The following is a 13,506-nucleotide window of genomic DNA, read 5'->3' as shown; positions in this document are numbered from 1 at the left end:
ATTCTATCTATATTGTTTCTGGTCAATAAAAAACTTTCTAGCAAGATTCATTTCAATTAAAATTATTTGATTCAAAATTTACTCAAAAATTAGTCAAAAAAATTTTGATTCAAAATTGAGTAAAAATGGCACAAACGACGCTTTTTTTTACTCAAAATTGAATCAAATATGTTGATTGGGAATGTCTGAAACTGGCAACAAGAATAAGAAAAAATTTATCGGTAAAACCTCATTTCGTCTTCATTTTCGTTAATCACTTTTCTTTCCTAAATTGGTTCATTTCTTTCACATTTGCTTGGTTTCAATTCATTATAAACACGCCATTAGAGGAAAATATTTTCTCCTTTGAAAGTAAAAAACAAAATTCTCATCATTTAAGATGTGAATAATCTCCATTAAGTTGTAGAATTATCTGAATAAACTTTCAGTTTCTGACTTGAGTTATCAGGAATAACAGGGAATGAATTACTTCTCTTTGCGCACTTCAAAAATTGGAAATGCACAAAAAGTGTTTATTTCTAATGTTTCAGTAACATTTTAATGACTTTTCAAACTCAAGTTAAATGTACTTTTTTCAAAGGTAAATGTTCACTTCTTGCCAACACTTTCTGTTATCAAATCTTCATTCCATTCTTGCAACAATTCTTGGCAAAATTAACTTTCCTTCAACATTCCAACGAATTAAGAAATGAGTTAAAATGAAAGTTTTCACACAACAATTATTTGCCTTCTCAATGACATGTCTATGAAGAGATACAGCTTGAAATCCCAGCATTGTGTCTGCAATTCACTCCCAAAAGTGATTAATTTTGAGGAATCAATCTTAAAATGTTTCGCATTACCTGCGATTCTGCAAGTTTATCTTAAAATCAGGTTATTTGTCTTATTCTTAGTCTTGGAAAATAATGTAAATCTAATCCGAACTGAAATTGCACTAATTTCGATATCAATTTCAATCCTTTTATTGGTTTCCCATGAGTTGATGATTGAGTGAAACAAGAGTTGATTAATATTGAAGGAAAAAGAAAACGTTTTAAACCATTGAATGCCCTTTAACCTTCACCAAATAAGGCAACTATGGAAACGAAAATTGAGAAAAGATTAAATGCTGTGGAAGAAAAGACAAGAATATATGATAAAAAAGAAGAAGAAAGATAATTATGATGATAAAAGAAAAAAGAACAACTTGAAATATCGGAAATTTCATCTCAATCATATTGGAAGCATTGAGCATTCATATTGAGTTTCCATTGGGGTTGATACCTTTTTTATTTCTCTCTTGACAATTGACTTACCTCGAAAATAAATGAATGAGAAGAGAAATGGCGAAAAAAGAACAGAAAAAGAAGACGAAAAAGTTAATAGAATGAACGTAAAGAATGGTGAAAATGATGATTAACAGGATGATGGAGATGAATAGCGAAGAAAGTCCAGCAAAGTCTCAACATTTACATAACATGTTTATTGTATTACCATGAGGATACTGATGATGGAAATGATTTTCATTGTGAAATGACATTATGAATCTAAATGAACTCTAAATTACTGTTTACCCTTTGTTTTCATTGTAAGCAAGAAACGGCAAATAATCATTTCTGTTCATCATTCCCTTTACCTCAATCATTTTATTATTCAATGGTTTAAAAAATATCAAATTTTGAGTAAAGAAACAAAAAAAAGTAAAATTTGTTTGAATGAAAACAAATTAACCTTTCAATTCATTTCAATTTATGAAAGAAACTTTTGTTTCTTGTTGGCAACAATTTCATAATTCAATGGTGAACATGATTAAAATTTTAATCTTTCCAGTTAATTCCTTTCAACACATCATTTGATCATTTACTGGAGTCTGAATAATGAACAGTTTATCAACGAAAATTGACTTTTCATAATCAATTGTTCCATATCAGTAAATAATTATTATCCTGGTGATGATAATTTTTGCTCCTTTTCTTCTTTGGTTATCATAATCAACTTTACCATTAAAACTTGTTAATAATATCAACACAATATAATAATTAAATTTACTTTATTCAATGGTTCAACAATAAAACCATTTCACCTTCCCTTATGGACAATGACCTTACCAGTGTTTCCTTATTGTTACCAAAAACCAATTATGATTAATGATTAACGAAACACTTTCCATGTTTTCACTTCAGTCTTTCCATGCCATTAGTAAACAAATTTTCTCCTCCTTTTGTTTTCCATGATAAATTCAAATAATGATTTCCATGAAACAAAAAAATGATCCAATGAAAGTAAATATCACAGAAAAAAGTGCATCAAAATGAATATCCAAATTTACCTTTAGTAAACCAAATTGAATAACCTAAACTTGTCTTTTATTGTATTAACTAATATTTTCATTCTGACAAAAGGTAAACATGAAAATGCTAAAAGTTAACTAATAATTGAATGCAAATATTACTGACATTTGCTTGTAAAATTACTAGAATCTTATTAAAAATATTCATGAATTCAATATGGTCATTCATAACCATATTATATAAATAAACTTACATTCACTCAACTTTATTCAAACTTCAAACCATTAGTCAGTTAATGTCCATCAATGAAATCGAGTAATGATGAAGAAATGCTCAGAATCATCCTCAACGTTTGATTGAAATATTTTGTTCATCATTTCACAAAAAAGTGAAATTCGTTAAAATTAAGTCGAGCTTTATTATTAGGGTTTTGTAATTAGACTTTGATATTTATCCATTGATTTAATTGATTAAGGGAGTCTTGGACTGAAAATGATTTCAACTTTGAATTCAATTGTCACAGTAGATTGCATGAGATTTAGTTGGCTTGGGAAATTGTGGGAAAAGTGAAAGATGAAAATTGTTTTGTTCATATTTCGCTTGCATCGTGTAGCTTCAAATTCATGATAATTTCACAAAATCTTTTCTTTTCTTCTTTTATAGTATTCTTCTTGCTCTTGTGTTCATTTTTGTTACTTATTGTTAAACAAATTTTCTGTTTCTTCTGTATTCTTTTTTTATCCTTTTCTCCTTTCGTTCCAGGTTACTCTGAGTTTTCATCTTCATCTTCATCATCTTGTTTTACCCAAGATAACAAGAAAAGTAAATTGACTCTGAATAATCTGAGAAAATTTTTCTATTCTTTTTCTTGCACATGAGAGAACCAAGAATCTCATGAATTTCAAAGTGATTCAGATGATGGAAAAAGAAGAGATGAAAACATGATTGGACCATCGCTAAACAATGAGAAAAGGCAAAAGATGATGTTGATGATAATGATGATTATCATCAGTTGTAGACAAGAAATGCTTAAGAGAGTTGAACATAAATCTGATGATACAAAATGAATAGGAATTTGAAGTGTATCCAGTTGTTATTGAACAAAAATGCTGCTTTTCTTTGTAACAGTATGCAAATGGACTCAACAATAAGCAACTTTTTCATCCAGTTTCAACTTCTTTCCTCTTCTCTGTTGCATCGCCATTTTCATCAACATCATTCTCCTTCTTTTCTCATATCTTTTTACCTGTAACTTTCATTTCATTGTGAGTTTTGTCAGATATAAAAAAGAACTCAAATATTATTTAAATATCAAATTTTGCTTTTCCAAAATTCCAATCTTTTTCTCTGTTTTCCAAAAGTCGAAACTCTCATGGATAACAGCTTATCCGGTTAAAACTCTTGCTTATAAAACAGATATCATTTCAAGATGTGATAACTTATTTACGAAAAATTTTTATCCGCCATTTTGAGTTTTCTCAAGTATTCATTTTTGTTGTTCACAAAATTTTGAATATTTGTTTTCTCTCATTTTTCTCAGTTTCATTTCAATTTCATTTTTTACTATCAATTTAGACTTTAAAGTTATTCTGATGGAAACCATTTTTACTTTTCTCTTTAAGATATAATGTTACCCATTTTCAACCCTTTCTTTTATTCACCAAAAATGCGTCTTTTTGTGTGTTAATATTATTATTAGAATCGTATATTTCAACTTTATTTATTTGGTTTCATTTACCTTTTGTTTGCACATAAACATTGTCTTTATTTCCATAAAAGAAGTCATTAATTCAAACTTTTTTTCCAACATTTCACATTCGCAACAATTTTCTCATAACTTGGTTACTTAATTACAATCGATTCTTCAAAATTGCCTCAAATTCAGAATTTATTTTCGCAGGTTGCGTTTCAAACTCGACTTAGAAGCCAACTCTTCTCTTCGATTTATCATGAATTCATTTTAGATTGATAAACTCAAACGGATTTCCCTGTCTGATAGTTCTAACTGACTAAAATCCTCAGAAAATCAGTAATTTTTCAGATTGAATGCTGGGACTGACTTGATAATAATAAATCAAAATAATGAAGTTGACTTTTCGAAACTCTTTTCTTGCAAAGTTTCTGGTAATAAATTAAACCAAAACTTGAAACTCAATCGATTGAACAAAATCGAACTAAAATCTGAAATTTCGTCATTCTTTTTTGCATTATTTTGCAATAAAATAATATTGCCATAAAAAATACGATTTAAAAGGTTGGATCGAACGTAATGCTGATAATGTTCTTAATAATGTTGATAATAAATTGAAGAGAAAAAATCGAAATGTTTACATTTATGATTTAATGTAATCGGTTTTTTTACTTACACCATTAAAATATTTATTGTCCAAAGGATTGTGACGATCTGAAAGGTAAAGGTTGGTCACTCTTGGCCATCCAATTTCAATCAATCTTTATCTCATCTTTATTCACAGTAAAACAACTAAATCTGTATCACAAGATTTACATGAGCTACCAATAATCTAATGTTTAAATATTTTATAAACTTTGTCCTGTCAATTATAACAAGTAAACCTGGATAAAGGTTTGGACAAAACTGCAAGGTAAACTTTGCCTGTGTTTGCCAAAGTCTTAGTTGATCATTATTGTACTTTTATTTTACTGTTTCTTGAAACAATTTATTTGTCAAATTAGATTGATGATTTAGGTTACAACTTTTCTCTTTTCAAATTTCATCAACCAACTTTGCAAAGTAAATTTCCAACAATATTTCCTCTTTTCTTCAATATTGTTATTCACCATTCCCAATCAGATGCTAATAACAATCAAAATAATAATCTTAATAATAGCAATATTCATAATGAGCTTTAGTTTTCTTTTATTCTCTTCATGCTTACTTTTCTGTGACACAAGTGAAATAACAGGGAATGTGAAAAAATTTAATGAAAATGAGAAAATGAAGTGAACCTTTTTTCCCACTCTCAACGAATGGGTTACAAGAAAAGAAACAAGAAATCTTTTTTTCTCTGCATTACATTTCAAGAATAAATGAGCAACTGTAGGAGATACTTTTCTGAATAAAGGTGAAGATAATTATGATGGCGATGAAACACATAAATTGAAAAGAAAAAGAAAAGTTTATCGATCGAAAGATGGAACAAAAAAGTGTGCAAAAACTCTTTTTAAGGTTACCTGTAATCCAACCCATTTAGCTATTGGGTTAATTCACACTGAGAAATGAGATATTTTTCCTGGATTTACCTGTTCTTATCATATCATATTATTAGTTTAATTTACACGAAATTGCGAGTAAATTATATCAGATTAGGAAATCAAAGAAACTTTAAATCAATTAATTGAATCTGATTGCTAACAAAAGCTATTATTTATGATGAGTTAATGATTAAGATTTCAATCGACATTTTTATCCAAAGTTTTCTTGCGATTCATCGTGTTCTGGCTTTTCACTCCCTGCTGAGTAAACAAAGCTAGTTTTTGTCAGTAAAGAAAAATGAACTTTCGTTATTCAGTAGAACTTTCAAGTTGATATTCATTTCATCTTTTCCCTTCATTTTCAGAATCTTTTTGTTTCAATTTAGAAAAAAGATTTTGCTGCAAAATTTAAATTGTGCTTATTTATCCTTTTTTTATAAAAGAAAAGTGTTTCCAGATATTGATTCAAAGTTTCAAAAAGATGGTAGATTATGAATAGATTTTCAGATTGACTCGAAATTTATCGGAAATAAATCTTGATCCAAAAGCATTTTCCATTTCCCATTAACTTCCGTTTTCCTTTTCTCACTCGGAATAATGCTTCTTCACCATTTCCATACATTTACACCTGAATTCAAACAATCAAATATTTATCAACTAACAGCAACTTAAGTGACTGACAATGAATGCCGATGTAAAATATTAACACAACTATTTTTTCACCCAAAACTCTAGCCAAAAACGAGAATAAAAAGACTGAAAGTTAACGAGTTCTGCAAGTCAATTGATCAACTTTGAATGAAGAGTCGAAAGTGAGAGTTTATTAAAGCCTGATTATCACCTAATCTTGATAAATTCTTAATTCATTTGTTGTTCACTTTATATTCATCAATCAATTGTTTGATAACTTTCACTCCAAGTCATTCCCAGTAATAACTCTTGATGCTTAATAATGCAAGTGATAGAAGGTGAATGATAATTTTCTTGATGCATTTAAATTAATGAAAACTAATTGTTTAAGCAATTTAATAAAACAAATTATTCTTTTGTCATCATGAAAGTGATTAAATTTTTTTGTTGACTAACTCCAAACTTATCATTCCAACCAGATAATGTTCAATGATCTTGAATCTGAAGCAGAATAAAAAATATCAAACAACAGCAAGAGATGAAAGGTTTGGAATTTTTCAGTTATCAAATTATCATTCAAATATTAAAGGGAATATTAATGATTTCATGGGTGAGTTGAATGTTTAATCGGTTGAACAATGAGAATTTCATTCTCGAATTCAGCACATTTTTCGTCTCTCTGTCATAACTCCAAGCCTTTCCAAGTGCTTGCAAAAGTTTCAAATAGCATTTGATAGTCCAACATTTGTAATTGTTTTACTTGTCCATCCTTGGAGTAAGTTAATCAACATGAATGTAAAAGTTAATCAGAGGGATTCAGGGGATTCTCACATTGCAATCAACATGCTCAGTTTCACTTTTCTTTTGGGAATTGACTTGTTCTCATTCAGTTTTACCTGATAAAATGACTTATTCAAATTATAACTTTTTCTTATTCCACTTTTCTTGTATCTGTCATTCCATCTGATTCAACCTTTCATCCTTTCTCTTTTTTATCTTTCCACTCCATTTACAATTCTAATTCAATCAATCTTGAAAGTTATCTGAAAACAACAGCATAAAATGTACCCAATCATCGTTTCACCATTCAAATACAAAAGTTTCTCATGTCAACCTTTCATTTCCGAATCATTTTTTCCTTTCCTTTACCGATCCAACAAATAAACAATTTAAACAAATTTTAAATAGATAATTGTTCATTGAGTATGAAAACGAAAACTTGCAAGTTCAATGTCATTTTCGTTGTCAAAATAACAGGAAATCAATGGATTCTACATTGAATTTCACTATTTTTCGATCATATTACATTTCTTTTGAATCATCATGATACAGCAATGCTCATTCTTACAATATGAATGTTTCGACTTAAAAGATTCACTCATTTTTGATTAACTTTCTTCTTCTATTTTTACTTTCTTTTGTGTTGGTTTATTTTTCGGTTTCCCTTTTTCACCCTTTCTTTTCTTACCAATCACAATGCTGGATATAAACATGTTATCATTGTAATCATTTGATATAATATTCAGTTGATAATAGCAATGAAAAAATATGATTCATGAGTTATGTGCAAGTACTCTATTGGGATGTCAGCATCACAAAATGATGCGGTACAAATGATTATCCCAATAAATCACTATTCATAATAGATGATCAACTTTAATTACAAGCACACATTTTAAGTAACATTCACGATGGGAAACACCAAAGGAAATGCACTGTTGAGGGACAATTAGTTGGAGAGATGCAAGAGAATGCTAATCATCACTTGCAGTTAATTGTTTGTTAGGTAATCATTTAAATACACACATGAATAATTAATAGTTTATCTTGGCTATTTATATGAAATTTGATGGGAAAAGGAAAAGATATTGAAAAATGAAGGAAAGTGGTAAGAGTTTAATGTATTGAAAGGGAAGAGACAAAAGTGGGAGTTTGATATTATGAAAGGTTGGTGAAGAAAAGCGAAGAAAAATGAATCTGATGAAAGAAAAGTAAATCAACCTCAACTATTCATGTTAACCTGTTATTAAGTGATGGATAATTCAACAATGCCTTTTTACCTGAGGAATACAAATTAGATGAAGGATAAGGAAAGACAGAGTCAACATTTTCAATCATTTTTGTAACTCATTTTCATTTTAATTTAAACGAGTGAACAAAAGATTGAAGCGTTCAGTTTATTATTTTCATAAATGCTGAACCTTTCAACAATGGAACGTTGATGGCTCGATAAATGACATTATACTGATTTGCATGAATCAAATGCCTCAATTGATTGGAAATGGTTGAAACTTTTTCAAATTATTGTCAATAATACATTCTTTATGAATGCCTAATCAAATGTTTCATCTTGAATTGGAAGAAAGGAAAAGGCAAAATTTGTTTGCAATCTTTCACTTCAGTTGAACGACAATGAAACTCAACAAACGTATTTCGATGCGTAAATTTTGTTCCTGGAAAAGTACAAAATTGCATAAAATGATAATTACTGAGCAAAGCTTTTTTGGCTTCATTAAAAGTTGAAGGTAAAAAAAGAAGGAAGAAAATTTCCTGACAACGGAAAATAAAGCTGCTTGAAGCAAAAGTCGAAAGTTGTTTCAGTTTGCATTGAATGATGAAAGAAATGATGAGACAAGAAATCAACAATGATGAACAATTTGATCACAGTTTTCAAATTAGCTGAAAGAAGGGAAAGAATGAACCTTTGATAATGTCTTTACTTGAGCAACTCAAATATTAAGTTTAGTTTAAAGGGTAAAAGTGATGTAAATAACGACGATTTTGCCAGTTAATAAGAAATGTCAAAATAGTGTCCAAAATTGTTCACCTCAATCCATTTATTTGTCAACATTTTCTGCCTGACAGAATATTAAAGTTGATACTTTTCTTGTGCATTTTTTGTTTTCATTCAAAGTTAATTTAGTAATATTTGTGTAAAAATGGTAAAATGAAAAGGCTTGAATAAATGTTACACTTCGATAAATGTTTTTTTTATAAAAATAACCTTTTGTTCAAGAGTTGACTTTGGATCGTTTCAATATTTTCATATTGACTTCAATATCATGGTCTGATTGTCTCTTGACCGGTTAAAAATTTAACTTTGTAACCAGTTTTTGTTGATATTCACTTCATATTCTGGTCAACATCAACCATGCATAACACTTGGTAGCTTAAATATTCATCAGTTAACAGTAAATTATCTCCTTACAATTATTCAAAAACTTTTCTAATTTATTTTGGTGCAAAGTAGAATTCAAATTTTCTAATTTCTCAAATTCGTTGGAGTTGAAATTTTCACCAACTCTTATTTCGCTATTAAGAGTTAATCTTTCAAGAATATTTATGACTCAAACTTACAAAATTAGTCGAGTTGAATATCAATTTAATGTGAAGTTGTTAAAGAAATGGTCAACATTTAGTCAACCCAATTCTGGTTTTCTGGTTTTCTCTCGTTGATTGTTTTATTTCACTTTGTTCATTTTGTTAAGTTTTTTGTTGTTTAACAACATAACTTGTTTAAAAGAAACGTTGACATTGATATCATTTTTGAATCATCTCATGCTGTTCTTGATTTGGAAATGTCTTCTTCCCTGTTTTATCCTCTGAGTTTATTTTTTCTACTTTCCTTTCGAATTTCATTCTTTCTTTTCTCTGTGTTCTCTTGCTTTTTTTCTTGCCTCTCTTTCCCTGATTGACCCAACTTTCTATCAAGATCAACATAAGCTGAATCATCATCATTATTCAGTTGGTTCATCAGATAATTCACAAGAATAACTTGCTTCTTTCAACTTTCTTTTTCAACATTTTTTCTTTTAACCTTAATCTTCTTACATAATCTTGGAAGAAACCTGTTCAAAAAGCAATTCTGTTTCATAAATTATATCACCAGAACTTTTCGTTCCCCTTTCTTCTGATTCTTCTGCATCTCTATTCAACTCCCTGTTTATATCTAAAAATAAATCCACAAATTGAGATGTTAATAACAATCTTGGTCTCTTCAGTAAATGCATTTGAATTTAAATGTTTAACATTTTCTGTTATTTGCACAACAACACAAACTGGATTTTAATTGTGAATCAACATTTAAATTTCATTCCAACCTTTGACAACAATTGTTGCTTTACCTTCACCTGCACCACAAAGTTGATTACATTTTCCTATTTAATCCGTGAATCAAAAATGAATAACAACGATAATACACTTAATTCCCTTGAACAAAAAGGTAAAGTTAAATTGAAAATCTATTATTAAATAGATTTGATCTGAAAATTTATTGCTCTTTAAACGTCAGCGAGTGGCTTGGAAGTAACAATTGAAAGTCACAAAACAAGAAAATTTTGCCATCTTATTATCAACTATTGACTTAACTTTGCAGCTCAAATAAGCGTAAAAACAAAGGAAAGTAAGGACAAGATAACTAAGAATTTCAAGTTGAAAGGAATGATTCTGATGATGAAATTTCGATTTATTTTGTTCGTTTCTCTTTTCTCCTTTTTCCTCAATTCCATTTGTTGACCTTTCCCAGATGAACAGGGAAGAATGAGGAGAAAAGAAAGAAGAAGAAAAAGTTATCAAAATGAGAAAAATTTCTAACTCAAAAGCTTAACACAAAAAGTCTCTTGTTTGACCCAAAAAATCTATTATCATCATCTCTATTAAACTGGTTAAAAGCCACCAACCATTGGTCTTGAGAATCAAACACATCACTGAACTTTATCAACTTTTCCAGAGTCAAAGAGAATAATGAAAATCTTTTGGAGAAAAAAAATTCACACAAAATTTCAATTCCATCAACATTATTCAGGTTATCTCACACTTTGACTGTTTGTCATCAACAGTCAATTCAAGTTGCATTGGATTATTGATTTACTGTTTTTACTCCAATCTTGTAGCTGAAATTTTCTGTTGATTCCTTGTTTCTTTTCACCTTTAAGTTCATTATATTTTTTCATGATAATATTATTATTAACGATAATAATGATGATGATGGAAAACAATCATTTGATAACAGTTATAATGAAAAATCATTGATAGAAATGGAAACTTTTCTTCTGCTTTTTGTTCATTTTTTATTGTTGTTTCATCTCATGAATCCTTCGTTATCATCCTGATGATCATCATGAATCTTTACCCTTCTTCTGTTTCCAATGAATTCTCATATTTCAAAGTCACGTGAGTTTGGAGAACAACTTTTTCCTGCTTCTTTCCATCAATTTTTCCACTTTTCCATCTTCTTCTCTATTAATGCATTTGATTGAAATTCTGTATATCATGTAACATTAACACCATGAGGTTGAACAATTTTTCATCAAGAAAACTTTTCAACACAATTATTATTGCAATAAAAAGGTGAAAAAATTGAAAGAGAAAAAAAACAAAATTCACTATTTTTGAGTGAAAATCCAATTGAATAGAGAAGGTTAATTTCTTTACTCATTTTGAACAAGTTTGTTCAAAAATTGCAATCATTAAAAGTATTGATTCAAGATTTTGCAATTAAATTTGATTGCACAGAAAAAAAGAAATCAAATAAACTATTTAAATAGTTCAATGGGTTAAGATCAATAATTCAAGAATGAAAATCAAAGTTAAACAAATGTTTTTATCGTCATTTGAATAGTTGATGAAATTAATGAAACTGTTTGATGACGGGAAAAACAATTCATTATTGTAAGAGCAAGAATTGTCTTTATTCATTCTTTAAATTCTGTAAATATTATCGGAAATTGGCTGACAAACAGGAAATCCGTAGCATTTTGGAACCATAAGAGGAAGTAAAGTGCACGGCTTTGCTGTCTGAGCACAAAAGAGTTCAACTGATGAAATAATACTTTCAAATAAACGACCAAAGAAACGATTGAATGATTATTGAATTTATTAACTTTGATACAAAATGAAACATTATTTACTTATTTTGCTTATCGATTACAGAGCGGTGCTAGACAAGGTAGTGGTGATGGCGTCAAAAGCCTGTGGCCAAGAGGAGGGTAAGAACTGCTTATTTATCTTTTTTTTCAATCCAATGAATCAAAGTGAACAAATGAACTTCTCAAGATTATTACCAAAGTTTGGTCAAAATTCACCCTTCATTTGGCTTTTTAACTTGAAAATAACCGCAAAATAAACCGAGTTTGTGTTGACTAAGCTGCAACTTTTTTGTCGGAAGATGAAGAGAAGAGGAGAATGGATGAGTGATGAAAAGACGAAAGTAGAATCGACAGGAAATACATCAAATATCGACAGAATTGAAACTTTTTTCATTTATCTTGTTTGCGCTTTTTGTCTCTTCATGATATTTTGGGTTTCTATTTACTTTGATTTCCTCTTTTATTTTATCCATGATTTTTGTTGATTTGAAACTTTAAGTTCCGTTTGATTAATTTGGTGAGTTGACAGGAGAAGAAGATAGCAGAGAAAGAAAAGAAAGAAAGAAAACCAGAAATTAATCTAGTTAACCAGATTCTGGTTCATTTGCTTGTTCTAGTTGTTGTTGTTTGTTGTAGGTTATATCCTATTAGTGTGGATAAACAATTTGTTGAACAGTGGCTTAAACAGAGTGCGCCAGTTCAATCAGAGATTATTTCATCCACATCATCATCATAATCACCTTATGATTCAATCTTGAACAACGCAAAATCAACAATTAAAATGATGTAAAACCAAGCAAATGATTGAGATGATGGCTTTGATTATGATGGTTAGATTATGAGATTGATGATGCCATTCCTTGCCTCTTGGATCATACTTTATGCTCGATAAAACCATTCATTATGCCATCAGTTTCATCAAGTTTACTCTGTTATTCACCTGTTATCAAACACTTCAACACTTTAAGTTTACCTTTAATTAGTTCAATCCGTTGTTTGCTGTTTTCATTTCAAATTTAACTTTCTTACCACAAAATTTGTTCTTTGCTAAATTCATATTGTTCACTTTGTGTTTCCACTTATAATTAAAATGGATCGTTTAACGGTCAATAACGACAAGTGGAAGTTTCATCGATCACTTAGAGGTCGATCCACTGCCACAAACTCATCAACTTCAACACCAAAAACTTTGACTCCAAAGTCAACGCGATCACTTACAGACGATGAAATTAATTTCGTTTCCAATGCCATTTACATCGATCCCTTTTACCTTTCCAGGGATAATCCTTTCTTTAGTGCCATTGATGCCATGCCTGATATACGACCTCGGAAAAAGTCCATTCCATTGGTCAGTGAATTGGTAAGTCACTAAACGAACAATAAACATCATCTTGAATTTGCCACGAATTCCTTTCAAATCCTCTAAAATTTATAAGAAATATTGAAAACCTTAAATTTGTTCAAAATCTCAATCTAAATTACCTGAGAATTTGTTCACCAACTGTTGATAGAACCCTTAAATTCTC

The 13,506-nt window shown here is 29.4% G+C and overlaps 1 protein-coding gene across 8 annotated transcripts in view; it reads left to right on the top strand.

The window, feature by feature from the left end:
* Positions 1-13,506, top strand: part of unc-13 (protein unc13 homolog) — a 67,266-nt gene that overhangs the window by 37,316 nt on the left and 16,444 nt on the right. For all 8 annotated transcript variants that reach the window (XM_089268347.1, XM_089268346.1, XM_089268349.1 and 5 more), the window contains 2 exons: positions 12,045-12,100; positions 13,259-13,340. In XM_089268347.1, the coding sequence (XP_089124473.1) occupies positions 12,045-12,100; positions 13,259-13,340 (138 nt within the window). The remainder of the gene's footprint in view (positions 1-12,044; positions 12,101-13,258; positions 13,341-13,506) is intronic.

This window comes from Tetranychus urticae, chromosome 2 (genome assembly GCF_039701765.1).
Source record: "Tetranychus urticae isolate SD_2017Ah chromosome 2, NJAU_TeUrti_SD_1.0, whole genome shotgun sequence".
NCBI classification, from domain to species: Eukaryota; Metazoa; Arthropoda; class Arachnida; order Trombidiformes; family Tetranychidae; genus Tetranychus; species Tetranychus urticae.
This window is presented reverse-complemented; position numbering and strand designations above follow the sequence as displayed.